This window comes from Alligator mississippiensis, chromosome 9, assembly GCF_030867095.1.
Source record: "Alligator mississippiensis isolate rAllMis1 chromosome 9, rAllMis1, whole genome shotgun sequence".
Classification (NCBI taxonomy): domain Eukaryota; kingdom Metazoa; phylum Chordata; order Crocodylia; family Alligatoridae; genus Alligator; species Alligator mississippiensis.
In genome coordinates, this window is record NC_081832.1 from 79730839 (window position 1) to 79754166 (window position 23328).

The window sequence follows — 23328 nt, forward strand, 5'->3', positions numbered from 1 at the left end:
GCAGGAACCTGCCCTTTAAGAGTCGCCTCCTGCCGCCGCCGCGACCCGCACCCCCGCCGCCGCCCCGCACCGCCCGGCCTGGCCCGGTCCGGTCCGCGCCGCCATGGTGTCCTGGATCATCTCCCGCCTCGTGGTGTGAGTGCGCGGGGGCGGTGGGGGGCCGGGCGGGCGGGCGGGCGGTGCGGGGTGGCCGGTCTGAGGCGGGCGCTCACCGGCGCGGTCGCTCGTTGCAGGCTGCTGTTCGGGACGCTGTACCCCGCCTACTCCTCCTACAAGGCCGTGAAGACCAAGAACGTGAAGGAATACGTAAGTGCCCCGGCGCGGCGCGGAGCGGTGCGGCTGTGGGCCCCGCGGGAGCGGAGCGGGGCAGGGCAGGGCTGCTGCGCCCGCCGCACCAGGCCCGGCCCGCGGCGGTGCCGGCGCCCCCCACAGCCGGGGCTGGCGGCTGCCCCGCACCGGCCGCTCGGGGGAGAGGAGCCCGGCGCGGCGCGGCGCCCCGCACGCTGTCGGGGCCGGGCCTTGGCGCGGCGGGGCGGGGCGGGCGCTGGCCGGCCGGCTGCAGCGGGGAGCAGTGGCTGGGGCGGGCGTGGCAGGCTCTGCCCCAGACACGGCGGCTGGCCAGGAGCGAGCGCACCCCGCCGGTCGCTGGCGCTGTGGCGGGGCGAGCGGGGAAGACACGAGGCTGGGCCGCCCGGAGAGCGCCGCTTTGGCCCCTGCGCGCTCGCCGCGACCTGGCTCATTTGCTACGGGGAGCGGGGCCTTCCTCTGGAGCCTTGACTGAGAGGCCTGAAAAGATTAGGAAACCCAAGCAACTATGGGTGTGTGGCTTAATGGTCGACTGCGACCTTATTGCTGCCACCTCTGCTCTTCACCTCCTCCTTCCGCCCTTCTGTCCATCGCCTCGTTCACCGCCTTGCGCACGACCGGCCGCGGAGTCTCGTGCTGGCTCGAGCGCCGGCCGCAGACCGTGGGACCCGTGTTAGCCCACAAGTCCTCGCACAGATTTCATGGCTGGAAAAATGTAGCTGGCAGGGAACAAAATATCAGTTCTTTATTAAATTGCAGTGGAGATGCTGGTCTGGACTCGCTGGGTTTCGGTAAAAATGAAGCCCCTAAATCGCTTAATTTCTCCAGAGTAACGGCCGTGTTCCTGTCGTGTTTCGGTGCGGCCGTGGTAGCGCTGCGGGGCCGGGCACCTTCCAAAACTAGAACGCTTGCAGGAGCGCAGTCTTGCAGACGAGAGCAGCGTTGTCCAAAGTGCCCGGAGACCTGCCCAGCCTGCCGGTGAAACGGAAACCGCGGCTCCTTGCTGAGCGATTGCAGGCCACAAGTCCGCTGGTAGGAAGAGCGGTGACTTCCACAAGCCTTTTGGTTACGCGTCCCATTGTGCCCCGTGTGAGAAGTGCTTTCGTATCTTCATAGATGATTATTTCTTGAAACGCTAGTTCTGGAGCGCAGGTTCAGCTGCTGCTTTTGTCTTGGTTCTAGATGGAAGTGGAGCTGGTTCAGGAAGTAACTGGATTTGACCTGCAGAGTAAAATGAGATCTGGGTATAATGAAATTATATATATTTAATTAAATTCTCTTCTGTTAAAGGGATTGTACAGAAATGGGTACAAGCAACCCCCAGTTAGCGCTCTTAAGTGGTTCCTGGAAAACCGAGCGTTAATCAAAATGGAAAGGTTTTGAGGACCGGAGATGGTGACCGTGAGCGTTATAATGAAACTCGCTGACCGCTAAGTGGCATTGGGTATCAGTTTAAAATGAGTAGCGCTAAGCGAAGCAGCGTTAAGCAGGGGTCGCCTGTATTCTAGAATTTATCTTTAGCAAGGCCTAAAAACAGGCAAGTTGGTTAAAGAGAATCTAGAGACAAAAGTTAAGAAAATAAAATTATTAAAATGAGTCATAAGACTTCTTATACCTGGCTTATGAGTCTTGGGATGGATTCATCCCAATTTAAAAAAAGAGTGTAAGAAAAAGGGAAAATACTCTTGTTAAATAACAGGGTGCCAAACATTTATTCAAACCAAAGAAAAACCCCATCCTTCATGAAGCAGACATCAGGCTGAGTTAGGTTTGTTTGGGGGTTTTTTGCCAATAAAATGTATAATTCTTCAGGTAAGGTGAACTTTGAAAAACAAATAGCAAAAAAAAAAATGTCTTTGTGCATATCTGAAGTAGGAACTTGCCATCGCTTTCTCTCACAATGAAGAAGAATACAGGTATTGCAGAGGGGCTAAGCAGCTTCTTTGGATCAGCCTTTACTGACAGAAATAAATGCTTACTCCACCTATTGGGGAAATAGATGGGCATGAACGGATTAAGGTTTAAGAGGAGGAACTGCTGAAACAAATGAATAACAGCACCATTTGCCCTGACTAGATGGTATTCGTCTCAGAGTTCTGAAGGACCTGGCAGTACAGCTTTCTTCTGAAAAGTGGCTGTATAAAACTGGTTCATTTTTGATACAGTGCATCCTGTGTACGTTCAGAGCTGGAGCTGCCCACATGCTGCTGCCTGCTTTGAAAGCTGAAGAGGAAGCACAGATGAGAGAGCATTTGAGTGTATGTCTGTACAAGAGACTGACGTAGAGCTACCTGAGTAGGCTTTAAACGAGCCACCTCGGGCACTGGAAGCAGTGTAGCTGCAGCATTTTGGATCTCTGCAGGCTATTCTCAGCAAGGAAAATTAGCCTGTACTGAACTCTGTGTTGCTGCAGTACAGCAGCTACCTTGGGTGCAAGAAAAACGTTTAAAGCCAGTGCAGTAGCTGGGTGTTTCATCGTAGTCTGCAGACATAACCCAAATGCCAGTTCTTGTGCCGTGACAGATGTGTTCAAGTTCTGGTCAGACGGTTAGTTAACTACTGAGCTCATCAGTTCACCTGCAGAACCTTTTTCTTGGTATGTTGTATGAGGAAGAGAGGCTGTAGCTTGCTTCCCCATGCAGGAGGAGTTTGTAGTCTGACGAGCTGTGGAAAAAAAGCTTTGTCAACTGAAGGTGATGAATTGTGGGGAGCCAACCTAGTTGTTGTAACAGGCCTGCCAACTTGGTATCCAAGTTCTTCAAGAGAGCCTCCAACTAATAACCTAGAAAACAGAACCACACGAGACTAACGATGTCACATCCTACAGTCAGCCTGGTTGGACTGCTAACAAATAGCTTTTAAAGCCAGCTATTGTATTAGAGAATTGGAGGTAATCATTGTTGGACTTGCTTTTTTAAAATTTTTCAAGAGGTGGGGGCAGAGGGTAATCTTTTTTAACTGTTACAGGCCATTTGATTTATCCAATGTCTGGTAAATTAGCTGAGGGGAAAAACGTTTTTATAACTCCATAGTTGGGCATGTTACAAACTTGTTGATGTACCAAATTATGTTAAATATTTTTTTTTCTTGTAAACCCAAGCACTTGGAATTTATGAATACTATTGGGCAGGCAACCTTTAGTGCTGGAATAACTTGGTCTGTCCTGGGCTCAGCCCTGTGCTGTCACCGCCCCATGATCCCAGGGTCTCAATGGAGCCCCGCTCGGGGTCTGCAGACAGCCTGCTCATCTGTGGGGATGAGAAGAGGCCACAGGTGGGCAGGGAGCAGCATCTGGAAGCAGGATGGGTAGGTTAGGGTTAGGATCTTGCAGCAGTGACAGAGCTAAGCTGGAACCCAGGGCAGAACTGCAATCTGCTCCCCACATACCCCTGCCTGTGGAACCAGCACCCATCATGGGGATGTGTGGGCAACAAGTCATGGCTCTGCCCCTGACCCTGTGCTGTCACCGCCCCAAGATCCCAGCCCCATCCCATCCACCTGGCTGTGTGTGCTGCCCATGTGGGTCCTAGGCCAGTCTCCGTGTGTCCACTCCACTCTGTCCAGTGCTACCCAGTGGTGGGTGTGACATGGACTGGCCGGGGTGTCGGGGTGCCCAGGCAGCAGGGCTTGGTCCAGGGGCAGTGGTGACGCTGGCGGCGGTGGCCGGAAGGAGCTGTCACCACCGCTGGGGCTGCCAGGAAACAAGCCTTACTGCTGTGCTGGCCCAGCCCTGGTGCATGCCTGGGGGTGGGCTGGATAAAATCTCTTGGTGGGCTGGATTTGGCCCATGGGCTATATTTCTGCCTATCCCTGTTCTGTATAGAATCACTTGTTTAAAGTCATTGCCATCTCCCGTTGTTCTCAGTGGCACTGAGTGTGCAACTTGCTTTTCATTAAGAATGCAAGTGCCTCAGTTTATCTGATCCTTGTTTTGGTTTGTTTTACCTCTTCCTCAGGAACTGCTCAAGTCCTGTTGGAAGCAGTAAGAAATGGAGGCTTGCCAAAATCTTTCCCTTCAAAAACAAAAAAAAACCTCAGAAAAAGTGTCCTTTTACAAAATGGTCACTAACAAATACACTACTGGTTGTGAAAAATATTCAGAATTATTATAACTTATTTTTTCTTAAAAAAAAACAAACAAACAACCCAACAAACTCCTTGTGTGTCGGGCAAAGTAATTAAGGAGGATGTGGGTTGAGATGGTTCTCACGTACATACCCAACACTGATAGTTTCCAAGTGGCATAAAGCAGCCAGAGCCCCTTGGTGAATCCAGTCCTGAAATTTATAAATACACCAAGATTGAAACTATGCATCTTCAAATTGCCAGAAATATACAGTAGCATGCGCTAGATTTCTTGTTCAGGGTTTGTTTACAGGCGTGTTATAATTATTCACAACGCAGGCATAACATTCGGGAAATTTTAGAATGGAGTAATCTTAAAAGAAAGACAGCATGTGACAACACATGGCAAAAAGGGGGGGAAAAAGGACTGACATGAAAATCTTGATCTACATAGCACTAATCTTCAAAAATACTTTATTTGTATCACTCTTTCATGATGTCACAACACAATAGTTAAGGCTGTTCAGTGCTGTAATTGAATATTTCTGTACCCTAATTCTAATTATCTTTTTAAATAGTGGTTAACCTCAGTTGTAAGTCTATGTTTTAACGTGGTTTATGGATAATTCTGAAAGCCTCTGTACTTTTTCCTAAATTACTTGTATATGGCCTTATATTTCTGTCTTGGCATCTGGAGGTGATGAATCATTTGACCAGGAAGGTATTTCTAACTTTTGGGTTGGATCATAGTTGTACCTGCATGTGTCTGATGTCTAACATAAGTGGCTGTTCCTTTGCAGGTAAAATGGATGATGTACTGGATTGTATTCGCCTTCTTCACTACAGCAGAAACACTCACGGATATCGTTCTTTCTTGGTGAGCATCCTGGTTGCTTGCTCTTTATGGGGAGTAGAGGAAGAACGTTTGGCTACGGCTTTCTCTGGTGTTCTAGGAGTGTTCTCCAAGAGCTACAATAGGAAGCTTTCTAGGCCCCCCCCCCCTCCTCCCCCCCGTATGCTGTTTCTACCCTTGGGAGCCGTCAGAAGGCTTGTGCCTCTCTAGCCCCAGGATTCCTGCTTTTGAAGCCATTGTGGCCAGCAGCTCTGAATTCTTAGATGCTTTGCCTTGTGTAGGCATAAATGGCTGTGCCAAATGTTTGACATCTAGAACAGGAGATCCTATGACATACGAGACTGATGTTCTGACTCTTCATGTAATGTAAGGGAAGGTTTAATAATAATAATATTTTCTTAAGGTGCTATTTGAATTGCTAAAGGTTAGGAGCTGTAGATCTAAAGAAAGTGGAAGGAGAATAAGAAGGTTTGAGGGACATTGGAACTTTTGCTTTGGGAAATTCAGGCTTTATAGAAGAGGCTGGTAAGGGTTCAAGTCTATTGTGCCTGATGTTTGGCCATTCAGTATTTCTGGTTCATAATGAAATGCTTGTTTTGGGGCTTATTAATATCAATACTTGTTCTTGTATGCAATTTTTTTTTTTTTTTTTTTTTTCCTCCCCCCCTGCCTGTAAATCCACTGGGGTACTGTATCAAGCCTTTTGGCTTTCTGCAAGCATTGGAGAAAGGGGTGCTGCCTAAATACTGCAATAACTGCAATAAAATAGCTAAACTATAAATATATGTTAGTATTTTCAAAGATATGTTAGTGTTTTCAAAGCTTTAATTGCTTTACACACGTTTTCCAAAGAGACCTAGTAGTCCTTCCTCTTCCTGCACCAGCTTTTGAGCTCTGCATTTGATCCTTTGTCATTTCAGTCTGGACTCCTGCACATGTTAAAATGGACCCTTGAAATGCAGAGTCCTTATTACTGACAGAGTTGGGGAAATATTTTGTATTTAAACACTTGAAACCCTTCTCCCAGCTGTAGCAAAAGTAATCTCCCACAGAAGATACACATCTATTCTGTCTCGGTGGCACCCATTGTCCTTTAGCAACTGACATGAAGAACTGTTGACAGGAGTTTCATGGACCAATTGGTCCTCAGTTGAGAGGTTGAGGAAGTCGGGTATAGCTGTAAATCACTGCAGGTGAGGGAAGAACTGTACCCTTTGATTACCTACCAGCAGGCAGCAGAGCAAAGAGTGGTCGGTTCATGGTTTTCCAGCAGTTTACTGTCGAGTGACAGGAAGGGCTATTGGATCATAACTTGGCATGTTCAAATTGGTCCTAGTTCTATTTCTGGCCTTTTTCCTTTCTGAGACTTTATTCTTCCCTCTGCTGATCTGCATGTGCCACTCTCTGGACTACCTATTTCTGTCTGTCTCTGACCTGATCTTGATTCTAGCTTCTCCATCTCTCTCAGGTTTCCCTTTTATTTCGAACTGAAAATCGCATTTGTGATCTGGCTGCTCTCCCCTTACACCAAGGGCTCCAGCGTCCTCTACAGGAAGTTTGTGCACCCAACGCTCTCCAATAAGGAGAAGGTACTTTCCTGTTGCCATGGATCTTGGCCTGCCCTGAAAGTTGGGTGATCTAAGTTAGGCCATAGTAAAACCCCCTATTGTATTATTTTAGTTTATGCTGCCTGCAGAGATGCACAGCTTTTGCTCTTCTAAAAAGTGCAGCCTGCTGAACATTCATTGCAGTGAGGCCTGTAGTATCCCTGCGTTCTAATGCGGATGTTTGGCTTGCTGATGTTACAGGCCCTGGGGTGCACTCCTTCCACATTTGAGCTGTTTGAATTAAAATAGAAGCGCCCTTGCAGCCCTCTTGCCTCTGCAGGCTGCACCATCTACATTAGACATAGCATCTTGGTTCTTGACAAGTTGCAAATGCACATCTCCATTGGGTATGGACCTGCCCTAAGTAGCAAAGGGAAGACAATAACACAGGTAACAGAAAAATAGACAACAGCTGTTAACTTCCATAGCTGATGAGAGCTCATCAGCTCTGTAGGTGCCTGATGACCTTTGGAATTTTAATGGGGAGGTCTCTGTGGTTTTAACTAGGAATTTTAAATGGTGTGTTCCCATACTCTTTCTCTTAGGAGATTGATGAGTATATCACCCAGGCCCGTGACAAGAGCTATGAAACCATGATGCGAGTTGGGAAGAGAGGGTTAAACCTGGCTGCCAATGCAGCAGTTACTGCAGCTGCAAAGGTAATGCCTCTCCCATGTGTTACAACCACCCCCTAAGCCTTTGAGGCATCAGGCACTTCCTGGCGGGCTTGCTGCCTGTTGGTCTCCCAGGGTGGTTGCTACTCATTTCACTTCACTTTTCCTCCAGTCTGCCTGTTCACCCTGTTCTGTAGCTTGTGGAAGAATGGGAGTGGACTGCCTCATCCTCTTTTCTTTTGGTATCTGGAGAAGGCTTGTCTTTTCCCTGTTCTTCCCCAAGGGTTTCTGTGTGGGAGATGGGACATCTTTTCCCTCTAGCTTGTCTCAGATGCTGGTGTCATAAATGCCTTCATATGTGTGTGTCATGCTCTCCTAGGGTCAGGGAGTTCTGTCCGAGAAGCTACGGAGTTTCAGCATGCAGGACCTAACTCTGATCAGGGATGAAGACGGTGTGCACCTGCGGAGTCCTGAGCCACGGCGGCATCCCTCTGGTGGGGGCCTTCTTGAAACCATTGACGATTCAGGTACAAAGTCTTTCTGTTTGGCCATTCCATGAGGTCCCATTCAATGGATGAGGGGAAGGGAAGCTTGTGGGTTGTGCGTAAGGGTAGAGGTGCACCGATATATCAGCGATATCTCAGATTGGCACTGATATAAAGAAATTGGAAATCTGGCCAATAAATGCCTGGGCATGCACGCGCACAGTGAGGAGTGCAGCCCAGCAAGCTTGGAGATCTGCCTCCAGCTTGTAAGTCTTTTTGGTGGAAGGGGAGAGAAGGGGTGTGGGGGGGACTGATCCACGCCCCCCGTGGTGAGAGAGGAGTGGGGCTGGGGCAGGCGCTGCCCAGCCAGGGCGGGTTATGGGACAGCACTGTAGCTTGTTTGGGGGGGCTGGAGGGGGCAGCTTCTGCCCTGCACACACTCTGGGGAGTGGGGAGCATGTGCCCCTGGATCTGGGCAGGGCAGGCTGCAGCTGGGGCTGGGGCCAAGGTGGCACCAGTTTCTTCCTGGCAATGGCCAGGGGGTGGGAATCGCAGGGGTTGAGCCAGGATGTGCTCAGGGCAGGCAGTGGTGGGAGGGGTGCTATGGGGGGGCTGCAGCCACCCCATATTTTGCTGTGGTGTCCCCCCCAGAGATTCACTTCCTAGTGCCGCTACCACCCAACCCAACCTTCCCACCCCAGGCCAGGAAGAGCCTGGTGCTGCCCCAGCCCACCCTGCCTGCGCCCTTTGCAGATCTGGGTGGCACATGCCTTCCCCACTCCTGTGCCCTCCTTGGGTGTGTGCCACGGTGGGAGGCACCATCCGTGCCCCCCAGATGAGCCATGGCTCTGTTCTGTGCCCCACCCCTCCCCTTCTCAGCTGGACAGCACCTGCCCCAGCCCCATTCCTCCCTCACCGCAGGGGGCATTGATCTGCCCCCCCCCCCCCCCCCCACGCCCCTTCCCTCCTCCCTCCTTGTCTGCCACAACAGACTTATCAGCTGCACACAGCTGTTTCAGAAATCGGATCGCTATCAGCTGATATGCCTCCTTAATTAGCTGTTGGTCTCTGCCCCAAAAATCTCTATCTGTGCACCCCTACATAAGGGTTATCAGTACCCCAGATTCCTCTTGTTTCTCCACCTGCCTCAATGAATCCTCCAGGTCCTTGAACCAAGGACTGCTAAGAGCTCTTCTGTCCACCCTGCCTTGCCTGCCATTTTCAGCTTGAAGCCCCCAGTCAGGTGTTACGTGTAGCATTTTTTTTTCTATTCCTTAGCTTCTTGTTACTCTTCTGGAGAAGAAGCCAGCATAGCACAGAGGTCTAATGGGATCCAGTCTGATGCTAGAACAGACCCATCAGATGACGATGCAGGAGACAAAATGCCCAAACGTACTCAGAGTCTTAAAGCTCCAAAGAAAGTGACAAAAACGGAGGTGAGTTGGTATGTAAATGAATTCCTGGGCATGTGCTGCAGGGTGTGGGTGGAGCCATGAGCTGTGGTGGCTGTGTAGATCACTTGGAAAAATCAGTCTGCTTGCAGTATTTTACAAGCAGCCTAACTTCTCTTCCAGTTGGGTGCACTACTGTTTTATTGAGGACTTTCCCATGGAAGTGCTTGTTACCTGCCTGCTGCATTGATCTCTTGTTAATTTGTTGTAGCCAGGATCCCCAGTTGTGGCTCACTTACCCACTTTTACCTTCAAAGAGAGATGTGTGCGTCTCTTCCAGGGTCAGTTGACTGTAGTGTCCACAGTTGTCTCTATTATAGACAGTGTGAATACAGTAACAGCACCTCTGGCGCGATGCAGTTTGTGAACAGGGTCCCTGAGGATGTCCTGTATCCCAGTGCAGTTTTTTGTCTTTTTGAGCATTTGCAGAATCTTAACTGTTAGACCTGGAAAAATACCTGGTTCATAGATTTAATAGACACTAGGGCTGGAAGGGACCCTGGAGGATCATCGAGTCCAGCCCCCCGCCCCAGGGGCAGGAAATCGGCAGGGATCATAGGATCCCAGCAAGATAAACATCCAAATGTCTCTTGAAGGCATTCAAAGTAGGTGCTTGAACCGCCTCTGGCAGCAATCTATTCCAGACCTTGGGGGCTCAGACAGTAAAGAAGTTCTTATGTCCAGCCTGAAACGGTCATGGAGGAGTTCGTGACCGTTTGATCTTGTCATCCCTTGGGGCGCTCTGATGAACAAACATTCCCTCAGATCCTGGTGAGCACCCCTGATAAACTTACAGGTGGCCACTCGATCACCCCTGAACCTGCGCTTTTCCAGGCTGAAGAGTCCCATGGCTCTCAGCCTCACTTCATAAGGTCTGTTTTCCTGACCTCTTATCATGCGCGTGGCTCTCCTCTGCACTCTCTCAAGCTTCTCCACATCCTTTTTGAATTGTGGGGCCCAACACTGGACGCAGTACTCCAGCTGCGGCCTCACCAAGGCCGAGTACAACTGAGTACGACCGGTACATTCATATAGTTCAGGGCTTTTCCGTTGGGGGCCACGTCCAGCCCACGAGGGGCTCATTTGCAGCCCCCAAGCTCTTGCTTGGCTGCCTTGCTCCAGTTGAGCAGTCACCAGGGTTTCTGGGCTCCCCCTTTCTCCTCTGGCTGCCCCGTTTAGTGCCCTGCCCCCTGGGTAGGGACGGTGGTGCAGGGAGTAGAGGGTGAGTTGGGGGCTGCATGGGTTCATGGTGCAGCAGTGAGTGGGGGGGGTGCCCACAGGGATGGGGGGGTTGTGGCTCAGTGGTGTCCCATGGGGTGTGCAACCCCTGGCTGCTTAGAAGCTGGACAGCTCTGATACAGTTCATCAGTCTTCTCTATGCCCATGCAGTGACCATTTTTGAAGTGCGTCCTACAGGAACACCCAGAGTGCAGTCCATTTAAAAATTCATCAAGCCCTGGGTTCTCTGTTGCAGGCTCTTCCCCCTCCATTCTGCACCCCCCTTCCCTGCACTTCCTAACATGCACCCTAGGGAGCCTGTTTCATAATCTAATAGAGCTTGCTCTTTGGAAGCTTTTATTGATAGCCTGCATGTGCTGTGGGACTCTTAGAAATGCCAGTGGTAGATAGATTGATCCTGTTGCTCTGTTAAGTCTTTGAACCAATGCTGTATTGACTCTGTTCCTCCCATTGGCATCTTTGCCTCTTGAGATGATTCAGATGTTATCCTGCCCTTAATCTCTTAATTGTATCACTAAGGCCAGCCTTGTGTGGGAATGAGTACAGTCATCCCAGTAGTGTCCTCATGCTAATTCCTTCACTCTCTCTCGTTTTTAATACTTTGGATTATAGTCGAGAGAGATGCTGTTTCTCTGCGTTATAAAAGTTGATACTAACTTTCTTAAGGAGCAGACCAGGAAAGCCAAAGCTGCAACTGAACTCCAGCTAGCTTTGAGCATCAAGGACAATAAAAAGTCCTTTTTCAGATATGTGGGGAGCCGGAGGAAAAGCAGGGGCAACGTTGGACCCCTGCTGAACCAGATGGGGCAACTGACAACTGACGCCCAGGAAAAAGCCAACCTATTAAATAGGTACTTTGCGTCGGTCTTTCATCAGCCCCATGGGACGCCCGTGCCCGCCACAGGGCCGGGAAGTCCGGGTGAGGGTGATCCCCTGCCCTCCATTAATGCTGACTTTGTGAAGGAACATCTTGAGAAGCTGGATACCTTCAAGTCAGCCGGCCCTGACAATCTTCACCCCAGGGTGCTCAAGGAGCTGGCGAGCATCATAGCCCAGCCTCTAGCGCGGATCTTTGAAAACTCTTGGCGCTCTGGTGTCCTGCCTGAAGACTGGAAGAAGGCCAACGTGGTGCCTATCTTCAAGAAAGGGAGGAAAGTGGATCCGGCTAACTATAGGCCCATCAGCCTGACTTCTATCCCGGGGAAGATCTTAGAAAAGTTTATTAAGGAGGCCATCCTTAATGGACTGGCCGACGCCAACATCTTAAGGGATAGCCAGCACGGGTTTGTTGCGGGTAGGTCTTGCTTGACCAATCTCATTTCCTTCTACGACCAGGTGACCTATCACCTGGACAAGGGAGATGAGATTGATGTCATATATCTTGACTTCAAAAAAGCCTTCGATCTGGTGTCCCATGATCGTCTCTTGGAGAAACTGGCCAACTGTTGCCTTGGGTCCCCCACGATCCACTGGCTGGAAAATTGGCTCCGGGGTCGGACCCAGAGGGTAGTAATTAATGGAAGTCACTCATCGTGGTGTCCTGTGACCAGTGGGGTCCCCCAAGGCTCTGTCCTTGGACCCATACTGTTCAACATCTTCATTAATGATGTGGACACTGGAGTCAGAAGCGGACTGGCCAAGTTCGCCGATGACACCAAACTTTGGGGCAAAGCATCCACACCAGAAGACAGGCGGATGATCCAGGCTGACCTGGACAGGCTCAGCAAGTGGGCGGACGAGAATCTGATGGTGTTCAACGCCGATAAATGCAAGGTTCTCCACCTTGGGAAGAAAAACCCGCAGCATCCTTATAGGCTTGGCAGTGCTATGTTGGTTAGCACTATGGAAGAAAGAGACTTGGGGGTCATCATTGACCACAAGATGAACATGAGCCTGCAGTGCGATGCTGCGGCTAGTAAAATGACCAAAACGCTGGCTTGCATCCATAGATGCTTCTCAAGCAAATCCCGGGACGTCATTCTCCCCCTGTACTCGGCCTTAGTGAGGCCGCAGCTGGAGTACTGCGTCCAGTTTTGGGCTCCACAATTCAAAAAGGATGTGGAGAAGCTTGAGAGAGTCCAGAGAAGAGCCACGCGCATGATCAGAGGTCAGGGAAGCAGACCCTACGATGACAGGCTGAGAGCCCTGGGACTCTTTAGCCTGGAAAAGCGCAGGCTCAGGGGTGATCTGATGGCCACCTACAAGTTTATCAGGGGTGACCACCAGTATCTGGGGGAACGTTTGTTCACCAGAGCGCCCCAAGGGATGACGAGGACGAATGGTCACAAACTACTACAAGTTCGTTTCAGGCTGGACATAAGGAAGAATTTCTTTACTGTCCGAGCCCCCAAGGTCTGGAACAGCCTGCCACCGGAGGTGGTTCAAGCGCCTTCATTGAACACCTTCAAGATGAAACTGGATGCTTATCTTGCTGGGATCCTATGACCCCAGCTGATGTCCTGCCCTTTGGGCAGGGGGCTGGACTCGATGATCTTCCGAGGTCCCTTCCAGCCCTAATGTCTATGAAATCTATGAAATTAACACAGCACAAACTGCTGCATTTGGGAATACGATACTTAGTGTGTGAATAGTTTGCTGTACATGCTGTCTTGAATCTTAGGTTTTTGCCTTGCCGAGCTCTCAGTTAGGAAGGCTGAATCCGTCTCCAGTTGTTAATGGTATTCCTTTCCCAGGGATCTAGAATGAGATGGTCAGTTGTATGCTCCGCTTCTTTCTGGAAGAGCAGGATTGAGGATGTCAGTCAGATAGCAGAAAAGCTGGAGTAGCAGGTCTTAAAATGTGGGTTTTTTTCTGTGTTGCTGTGTAAAGGACACACTCGAGTAACAAGAAGTTTATGGATTTGAGAGCCCCAGCCGGGCTTTGTGCCAGGTGGCGGTCATGCTGGGAGGGGGAGCAATGGGGAGGGGGTGGCTAAGGCAAATGTTGGGGTGTCCATAGTCTCCCTAGCTCTGCCTTTGCAGTTTGCCGATGGGCGGGCTTTGGGCTGGGACCTCGGCGGGCCACACTGCAGGCTGTGAGCCGGCTCCCTGGTGAAACACAGGCTGTGGTAGGCCTGGGCCATTGTCAGCTTGGACTTTGTTCTGCAGTCCAGCAGCCCTGGCATCCCTCTCTGTGTCACTGTGCGTGTCTGTCTGGTTCTGGGTGTGTGCGCGTGTGTCTGGTCTGTGTGCATTTGCGCACGTGTGGTTCTGTGCATGTGCACGTGTCTAGTTCTCTGTCTTCTCTCCTTTTTCTTTTCTTTTTTTTTCTTTCTCTTTCCCACTTTCTCTCTTTTTTTTTTTTTTTTTTTTTTTTTTTTTTTTTTTTTTTCCCTCTCATCACAACATGCTTAACAAAAAGAAAAATAACAAAGGCAGTACATGAAGCTTTATTTGTTGTTACCAGGCTTAGACTTTTTAGAAAACCTGGTATTTACTGGTTTGGCTTGGTTTGGTTTTGGTTTGTTTTGTTTGTTCTTTTTTAAGGAGGGGACATTTATGTTTATTAACTATTTTAATATGCAGTGTGTCCTGGCATGTACCCCTTGCCCCGGTTTTGTTTTTCTGGCATGCTGGCACTCTGGCACCTTACAAGGGAGACATTGTGGGTTTTTTGGCACTCCGGGGAAAAACATTGCCTACCCCTGTTCTACAGTGAGCTGATATACCATTTTTTTTTCTTTCTTTTACAGCCTCCACTAAAGAGCATAAAAGCTCGCCCCAAGAAGAAAGCTGTGGGTTCTGTTGCTGCTGGCGAGTCAGCCTAAGGAGACCTCCCCCACCCGTATCTGTCCCAGGATTCACCTGTTACTTTGAAGGGACACTCTCCAAAGAAGGGAGCTGAGATTCATGTACATAACAGCTACTGCTTTGTAGAGCTCATTCCAAGGCGAGGGGGTGGCTGGGATTTGGCACACGGAGCAGAGGATGCACATCCTCAGGAATTATTTACTTCTTTTCATCTCTTTTGGAGGGATTGCTAATATGTCTGTACATAGCCTGTTGCTTTGGGATTCCCTCTCTGTGTAACCCTAATAGGGGAAGCTCATTGCTGAAAGAACTAATTAGGGTTAGAGCCATCCCTAGCACAGAGGCTGGAAATAGGATATTTAAGATGCAGGCCACTGAAATTCCACTTATGGTGGGGAGCTTCCCCACTATGTCTTAGGTTGCCCTGGCTTTCCTTCTGCAGCTACAAGCTAATGTTAGGAATCCCCAGGAGCCAGAGTGACTGGTGCTGGTACCGGTGACAATTCAAGCTCATCCTCTTAGGGAAGGGGCCTGAAGGGATATGTACTGGGTGCTTTCCAGTGTGTGTGATAACTCGTGTGGGAGAAGTGCAATTGGCTTAGAGTTTCAGCAAGTGCTATAGAGGCACTCGTGGGAGGTGAGGATGAAGTGTGTGTGGCAGGGAGAGTGAAGATTAGGGAGGGAGCTGAGAAACTATTAAGTGACCAGTGGGGTGGTATAGGGGTGGGTGTGTGGGTGTGGTAGAGTGTATACAAGAATGCTGGAAAAGTCACTTCTCCAGGAAAAAAATGTGGTATCCCTGGGGCTTGATGGTCTCCACTTCAGAAGTCCCTGAATGTAATGTCCAAGTCCCTAGTCAGATCTGTTGCCTGTAAGAATCTCAAGTAGTGTGTGAGACAGCGAGAGAATTGGCAGGGGGTGGGGGTGGACAGGGAGGATGTTACTTTGCCACCCAGTGGCTGAAGTCCACAGCACCTCTGATTCTACTTGTCCCAGAACTAATCTGACAAATTCTTTCATCCTAACAGATGACTGGAAAACGTGGCTCAAAACAGTCTGCAGACACTTGAGCAAATATGAGGTGGAGCAATCCAGAGGCCCTTCTGTCCCAACTCCAGAAGGCTCCAGGAGAGCCAGTCCACAGGGCAGGAGAGCTTACAAATAACTAAAGTATGAAAACATCATTATCCTGATCCCAGAACTCCATTTTTGGGTTGGGGGAGGGGGGGGGTCAAGGGGAGCACAGTATCAGGATTGATCAATCCTTCTGCTGCATCCCATTCCAGCCCTTGAGAACCAACTTCTCGTCTATCTGACCATGTGCCATTTCCATCAACCTGGGACCTGAGCAGCATGTAAGACTCGAATCAAAAAAACATGTGGATATGGGATATGTAATGTGGGAGTCAGACTTCAGTAATCCTCACATAGAAAGACTTTGAGGTGAGTCAGTCCAAACTATGCTGGATCCTAACCCCTCAGAATAGGTTAGAGGATTTTTCCCTTTTGGGTGAGAACACGTGCTACCCTTTACCTGTTACTAGTTCCATTCAGATTTATGATGGTGGGAATTTCTTATGTGAAGTAGCACCCCTCATCTTGCTAGCTTTTATGATTTCCTCAGCAGTGATTGAGGGAGCATCCTTGATGCCAAGGTAAGTATTCACGTGCACAACTGCTATCTTAGAGACTTGGAGACCTTGGTTTCTATTGAGAATAGCTGCCAAAGGAGTCTGATCTCCCTGGCTGCTTCTCCTTATTTAAGAACTATGCTCTTTTGTATTCAAGGTGTAGGACTTCCTTCCAAATCTCTGTATCCTGCTATCACACTGCTAGAACTAGGACAGAGTTTTTAGTCTAAAAACCCTGTTGTTTTGTTGTAGGCAGGGTCTAGAACTTCCCCTGTAATCCAGGTTATGATTACATTTTCCGTCTACTGGACAGTTCTTAAGTTGCTCATAACAGTAGAAGTGTCATCTTGGGCTGAAATTCTACACATTTCTCCTTCATCTGGAAACAGACTTTCTGGAAAGCTCAGCTGCTTTTGCAACAAGAGCTAGGGAAGACATTTTTGCCCTTGGACCCAATTTTGAAAAATCATAGCTTCAGGTTCTACAGCAGACAGTGGAAGGAACTTGTAAGAAACAGTGACTTAATGAGACAGGGTGTGGAAAAACATTCATTTTAGCTTTTTAAAAAAGGGGAAGGAGAGTTCCTGCTCTGCTCTTAACAAGCGCTTCTGTTATGCCACGGTTACAGCTGTGTGAACCTGCCTAAATTAAGGAGGGTTAAAGTTGGAATGGTTTTGCTACACTAGTTTCACTGCAGAATCAGAGTTGCATCATAACTGCTTGCTCTGGTATCTTTTGATAAGTATGCCATTGATGCATCTGTCATAAACCTTTTCATAGTCTGGTGAAAATACATTTTGATTTGGCTGAAGCTTTAAGATTTAAAAAACGTACTCTCTTGCCTTTTATCAATTCCTAACCTGCCAGTGTTCCACTAGCATTATATGAAAGTGCATGTATTTCAGTGGAAATCTTTGGAGAGGATTCAACTATTTAACCATTTTACAGACCCTGGGACTGTAAAGTGAAGAGAAACTTGTGTAGAATGTTGTTTGGAAAAAGACTGGGCTTTGAAGGATTGCTGTCCCAGTCTGTAGTGTACTGGGTAGAACAGAGCAATTAACTCTCTACAACATGCAGAGTGTTCTGCATAGCCACATTTTTCTAGTTTTATTTTTTAAAAGTAAGTCTCCAAATATTGCATTTAAAGATCATGGACTCAAGTTTGGAATTGCAAGGGTAAAGTAGACTGTCCACGTGCTCATCTTCCCCTTGCCCTCCTTGAGTTTATGCTTTGCATTAATGTCTAATTACAAAACCATACTGTGAATTTTCCAGAAGAGCCATTTCAGAAACTGGGTGGTGCAGAGTGAATGAGACGGAACTGCCTTGGGGATAAGGCAGAGTTTCATAGTAGGTAGGGTTGGAAGGGACCTGAGCAGATCATCAAGTCCAACCCCCTGCCCTGGGCAGGAAAGAATGCTGGAGTCAAACGACCCCGGCTAGGTGATTATCCTGGCGGTCCTTTTGAAGACCCCCAGGGTAGGAGCAAGCATCGCTTCCCTTGGAAGTTGGTTACAGGTCCTAGCCACCCTGACTGAAGTAGTGCCTCCTGATTTTCTAGCCTAAATCTACTCTTGGTCAATTTATGGCTGTTATTACTCGTCACTCCCGGTAGTGCTCGGGGGGGGGCAGGGACTCTTCCATAGCTTGCTGGTCCCTCTTGGCCAGTTTATAGACGGCCACCAGATCCCACCTCAGCCTTCTCTTGTGGAGGCTGAACAGGTTCAGGTCCCTTAGCCTCTCCTTGTAGGGCCTGCCTTGCTGCCCCCTGATCATGCGGGTGGCCTCCTCTGGACCCTCTCAATGCTGTCCACATCCCTCCTGAAATGTGGTGCCCAGAGCTGGACACAGTACTCCACCTGTAGCCTGACCAGTGTCATATAGAGGGGGAGGATCACCTCCTTGGACCTGCTCGAGATGCATCTGTGGATGCATGACAAGGTGCGGTTAGCCTTCCTGACCGCGTCCCCATGCTGTCGGCCCATGTTCATTCTGGAATCAATAATGACTCCAAGATCCTTTTCTGCCTCTGTGCTGACGAGAAGGGAGTTCCCCAGCCTGTAGGTCTGCCGCTGGTTCTTCCTCCCCAGGTGCAGTACCTTGCACTTGTCAGTATTGAATCCTATCTTATTCTCATCCGCCCACCCCTGTAACCTGTCTAGATCTAGTTGCAGCCTGTCCCTCTCCTCCACTTCTCCCCATATTTAGTGTCACCTGCAAATTTGAACAAGGTACTTTTCACCCCCTCGGCCAAGTTGCTGATGAAGATGCTGAATGGTGTGGGCTTGAGCACCGAGCCCTGGGGGACCCCACTACCCACGTCCCTCCAGATTAAAAAAGACCCATCCACCACCAGTCTGGGTGCAGCCCTCCAGCCAATTTGCAACCCATCTGACTAGGCATCAATGCCACAGTCACCTAATTTCTTAATGAGAATGGGGTGAGAGACAGTGTTGAAGGCCTTCCTAAAGTCCAGAAAGACTATGTCCACCGTGACACCTGCATCCAAGGATTTTGTGACCTGGTTGTAGAAGGCCACCAAGTTGGTCTGACAGGACCTGCCTTGAATGAACCTACGTTGGTTGCCCCTAAGCATGATTTCCCCTGCTGGTCCCTCGCAGATGTGCTCCTGGATAATTTTCTCAGAAAGCTTCCCCAGGACTGAGGTAAGACTAACAGGCCTTTAGTTTCCTGGGTCCTCCTTCCTCCCTTTTTTGAAAACGGGGACCACATTGGCCCTTTTCCAGTCCTCCGGCACCTTGCCAGAGCACCATGAGTGCTCATAAAGCTGTGCCAGGGGTCCTGCTGTGACCTCTGCCAGTTCCCTCAGCACTCTGGGGTAGAGATCGTTGGGACCTGCTGACTTGAACACATCTAGACCCACCAGAAGTTCCCTGACTAGGTCCTCTCTGACCCTGGGCTTTGCAGCGCCTCGCCTGGGTCCTTTGGGGATCCCAGTGGGGGGGATGCCCCGGTCCCTGCTCAAAAAGATGGAGGCAAATAAATTGTTAGAAGTTAGCTTTGTCATCTGGTGTGACCACCAGATTTCCTAGCTTATCCTGCAGAGGTTCTTTGTCATCTGTGGCACAGAGGTTGTTTGATGTGCAGTTTATGGGGAAAGAGACAACTAAGAATGACTTTGTTCACTATGTACTTCCCATTCTGCTCATTTGAATGGGTGATTGACTCCTTAGATTATATAATCATGAAGTTAAAAACTGTATTGTAATGACTACATATATTAGGGCACAGCTAAGGGTGTATTGACTTAACACTCTCAAGTCCTTATGCTTTAGTGCTTTACTTTGTTGTCTTCAAATCCATTTACCATGGCCTTTTGAATGATCCCAGTTACCATGTTTTCTCACGTACAACATGCACCTTTTCCTCAAAAAAAGCATCCCCCAAGATTGGGGTGCATGTATTAAGCAGGGAAGCTAATTCTCTGCACGCAGCTGGAAGTACTCGAGTTTGATTCCTGCTTTACAGTGCAGCAACTATGGTATGGTTCAGACAGCTGAGGGAGTCGGCTGACTTCATAATTCATTGTTCTTCATTCTACAGGTGTTAAGATTGTCTCCTTTTTAATGGTCTTGAACGTTCCACTAACCAAGGTGGCCTTTCTTAGGGCAGTTTTACTGTCTGCTTACAGCTCTCACTCTCGCTCATAGCTCTTTTGCTCAGACTCTTTAGCTGTTTAGCTGATTCTTTAGCTCTCTTTAGAATTATAGATCCACCCATAGAGACTGTTGTAGCATGCACAGGATGGTGGAGTCTACCAGACTCGGTGGCACCAGAAGCTAGTAGTCCAGCACAGCCCATATGTTCTGTTCTGTGCCTCCAGTGTCTAGTAGGTTTTTGGCTAGGGAAAACAAAACTACCCCCAACCACGTGACTGACCCATGGTCCGGTTGTTACCCTAATTATATGGATGGACGGTAATGGACATAAGCTCTCTTCCTTAATGAGAACATTCTTCATGCTGCTTTAGTAATACGTTTTCACCAGTTGGTGCACCCAGTGACATGATTATTCAGCAGGAAATGCTGAAGCTTGGATAGCTCTTCCCTCGGTAGCGTTCTTGGGCCTCAGTGTGGTGCATGTGGATTTTTCAATTTTTACATTGCAGGACTACCTATTTTGCTCAGTAGCAGCCTTCCAGCCCCACCTGCTTCTCTGCCGAGGTGCAGAGATGTAAGTGGAATGATAGCAGGGGAATGATCCTTGAGTCTTGCGTACCTTTTTTACAGTAAGCCATAGGCCTGCAGAGCAAGAGTTGTGCATTCCCAGGACAGAGTAAAGCAAAACCCTACTCACAAATGCTGTACCCTTGTACCATGTGACAGCGGGAATCTGGGTTCTGCTGCTAAAGAACGAAACCTTCTCTTTATGAGGTGTGCTGGCTTCGTAACCTCCCCCTTTTTTCAGTAAAATGCACCGTCTGGCTGCCTGCAGATTACAGCTGCGAGGAAATACTGTGTTTTTGGAAGTTGTATATAGTTACTCATCTCAGGAGTAATGGTGTACCTGTCTGACATAAAATCATTAGCAGGAGTAAAGGCCTTAGTTCATTTCATGGTATTTCTGGCATCCCCCCTCCCTTTGCAGAATACAGTTTAGTATTTGATTGATTTAGTTTTCATTAACTCCCTTTTCTTGGTTGGTAGGAATTTATTGGATAGAAGGGAATGTTGGTGATTTCTGAGAGTGGCAAAGCTTATTAAAGGAGAACCTTCTTTCCTCGGCCTGGCGTGTCTCTCTCTGCCTCTGTCTCTGTCTGTCTCTCGGTATTTATGGACCCTCTCAGCCTCGTTGTCTGAGCTCTCCTGGGAATATACTTCTTCCACGCATCTATCGCTGTTGCTCATTGAAGAGCTAGGATTCTGAAGGGACTTGTATCCATAGTCTTTCTGCATTGAGTGAATTCTTGTTTAGGTCTGCACCTGAGAGTGCAAGGCACCTTGGTGCAGTCTTGTACAGTACGGAGCAGACAGCTGCTGACTGTCAGTAGAGTCTCACTTCTTCCCTCGTGAGGTAGTGTCCCACTGCCTTACTGAGAGAGGCCATGTCATGCACTCTTGAGCCTGAGAACCCCTGTCCAGTTGCCTGCTGGGAACCCTGACCCCTCCCAACCTTCAGGGCAGTGATGGACACCCAGGTTTTGCTGCTTTGAAGTAAACTTCATCTTGCTTACTTTGAATATTCCCATGGCCATTGCTGATGGAAACAGAGCACACCAGACCTTCTCTGCTGCCTAATATGGACATGCTGTATCCTGCCCCTTGAAAAATCATCCTCGGTCTGGAGGGAAAATACCCAAGTTTTTCTCATCACCTCTTCCCTCAAGCGACTAGGAATCCATGTCCTCTACTTGGTGGGCAGCTTGTTGTGCCACTCCTTGGTTTTCTCAGTAAAGACAGGGATGTGGAAGACCAACAAAGTGTTCTGAAAGCTATGTATGTGTGTGTCAGTCGCTGAAAGGGCTCTGGAGCCTATGTGTGTGTTCGCATGTGTTAGTGTTTCAGAGAGAGAGAGAGAGAGAGAGAATGCACGTGTTCATTCATGTATGTACATTCATCAGTGTTGTTTTTGGGGGGTCCCTGATCATGTTTTGCCTGAAACCAGGGTTTATGCAAAGATTGGGGAAGCCTAGTGTTACAGGTCCTTTAAGATTTCAGACACTGTTATAAATGTCTCAGTCAAGCCCGGGGACCCCTAGAGAAGTCTTAAAGTGCTGTCCGGAGTAATTTGTCTTTAGGAACAGCTGTTTGCATAGTGACTGATAGAGCCCCTACAGTCTTTGTAACAGCAGAAAACTTTAGACATGGGGTGTGGTGGGAAATTGTGGGGGTGTCACACTGTCAGGGTACATCAACAAATATATTTGAATCAGTCTGAGCCTCAACCAAGCACAGCTTCCACTCAGCATCCCACAAGTTAGAGCCTGGCTGCCTGTGGCACTTCTGATTCTTCCTGTTCTATAGTATGAGCAGGACTGAATTTTCTGCAATCAAGCTTTTGCACTTAAACAGTAATGACAATTTCCCTTCAGCAGAGCAATGTATCTGCAGGGAGGGCTGGACAGATTTAAAGTCTTTTTCAACCAGTGGCTTAGATGCACTGTGCTGGTCAAGCGCCAAGAAGGGGAGAATATCCAGCCGGAGTTTTCCTGCAAACATCTATTTCTTAGGCTAAACTGCTTTTTCAGGGGAACAGAGTGGTGAACTGCACTGCTGCAATGCTGAGTTTCTGAAGATGACCGTTTGGAAAAAACGTTGTAGCAAGGCCAATAATCAAACTACAATTGTTCTGTTTGCAATGAAAAGTTGGAGTTGGAAATAATATGGAATGTAGACAAAAACCCACATTTGCCTCTGTTTCTTTTTAATATTGTATGTGAATATGTGGTACTCTTGGGGCCATTTCACAAATCCTGTGTGCAAAAACTTTTTCCTGCCCTGCTTCTTGCTTTACATCACATCCCCTTATGTCTCATGTATATCTGGAGTAAGGTACCGTATCCAATCGGCTAGATACCAAAGGCAAAAATGTCACTTTTCTATACAAAGCCAACTCCAATCTTCTGGATAGTTAATTTTTTCCCTTGATCTCTTAACACTAGGCACTGCATCACAGTTAGAGAAGGCCTCTGGTTGGGCTTAAAGTTGAATTTAAGTACCCTTTACTCCAGCCTAAGTCCATAGCATCAGCCATGTTAACCTTTGGTTGTGGCTAAAATTCACTTCCTGCATGATGCAAGTGATCTGAAAGTGTTGAGGAACAGGCAGGTAGGTTTGGGCATTCCCTTTCTGAGGAGGAGTTAATAAGAACATTAGAAATGCCTTGAGTTTGTCTTGAGTCCCATATTTACACAGCAGCTCAAGGAACAAAGGTGGGCTGAAAGAACAAATGTCTGGCCCCCCGACAGTAGCATTACAGGTTATGTCTATCTTGCAGTCTGCCATGTATTGCAGAAGTACTCAAGCCTGCTTCTTGGGAACGTAAACTAACATGCCTCCTGTGGACATAGTAAGACTATTTCTACTACCTGAGCTAGGTTTGGTGTCGTCATTAATTGCACTGGATTTGGATATGCACACAACTTAACTGTAAAGAATGATTTGACAAACATTAGCCCTTCAGCAATCTGTGCAGACCTCTTCCTAGCAAATACCAATTTTCTAATGTGTGTATTGGTTCAAATGCGGTGTGTCAATCTCAAATATGTTAATCGAATGCCCAGACTTTAGGTTAAGCTCTGTACTGCCGTTAAGGAGACCAGACGAGTGTCATATTCTTGGCCCTGAAGCTGCCTGAAGATGACA

At 48.4% G+C, this 23328-nt stretch overlaps 1 protein-coding gene across 6 annotated transcripts in view; it reads left to right on the plus strand.

Annotated features, from left to right (window-relative positions):
• Nucleotides 1–16: 16 nt before the first annotated feature.
• REEP2 (receptor accessory protein 2) overlaps nucleotides 17–23328 on the plus strand; it is a 72339-nt gene continuing 49027 nt past the window's right edge. For 2 of the 6 annotated variants that reach the window (XR_009454842.1, XR_009454843.1), the window contains exons 1-8: nucleotides 17–135; nucleotides 234–306; nucleotides 5172–5248; nucleotides 6693–6813; nucleotides 7377–7490; nucleotides 7825–7972; nucleotides 9209–9366; nucleotides 14312–15812. Coding sequence is in view for 1 of the 6 variants with exons in the window: in XM_059713041.1 (XP_059569024.1) it covers nucleotides 104–135; nucleotides 234–306; nucleotides 5172–5248; nucleotides 6693–6813; nucleotides 7377–7490; nucleotides 7825–7972; nucleotides 9209–9366; nucleotides 14312–14386 (798 nt within the window). In the remaining 5 variants the exon portion in view is untranslated. Of the gene's footprint in view, nucleotides 136–233; nucleotides 307–5171; nucleotides 5249–6692; nucleotides 6814–7376; nucleotides 7491–7824; nucleotides 7973–9208; nucleotides 9375–14311; nucleotides 22369–23328 lie in introns of those variants that run through there. The other 4 variants (XR_009454844.1, XR_009454841.1, XR_009454840.1 and 1 more) reach the window with 4 other exon arrangements.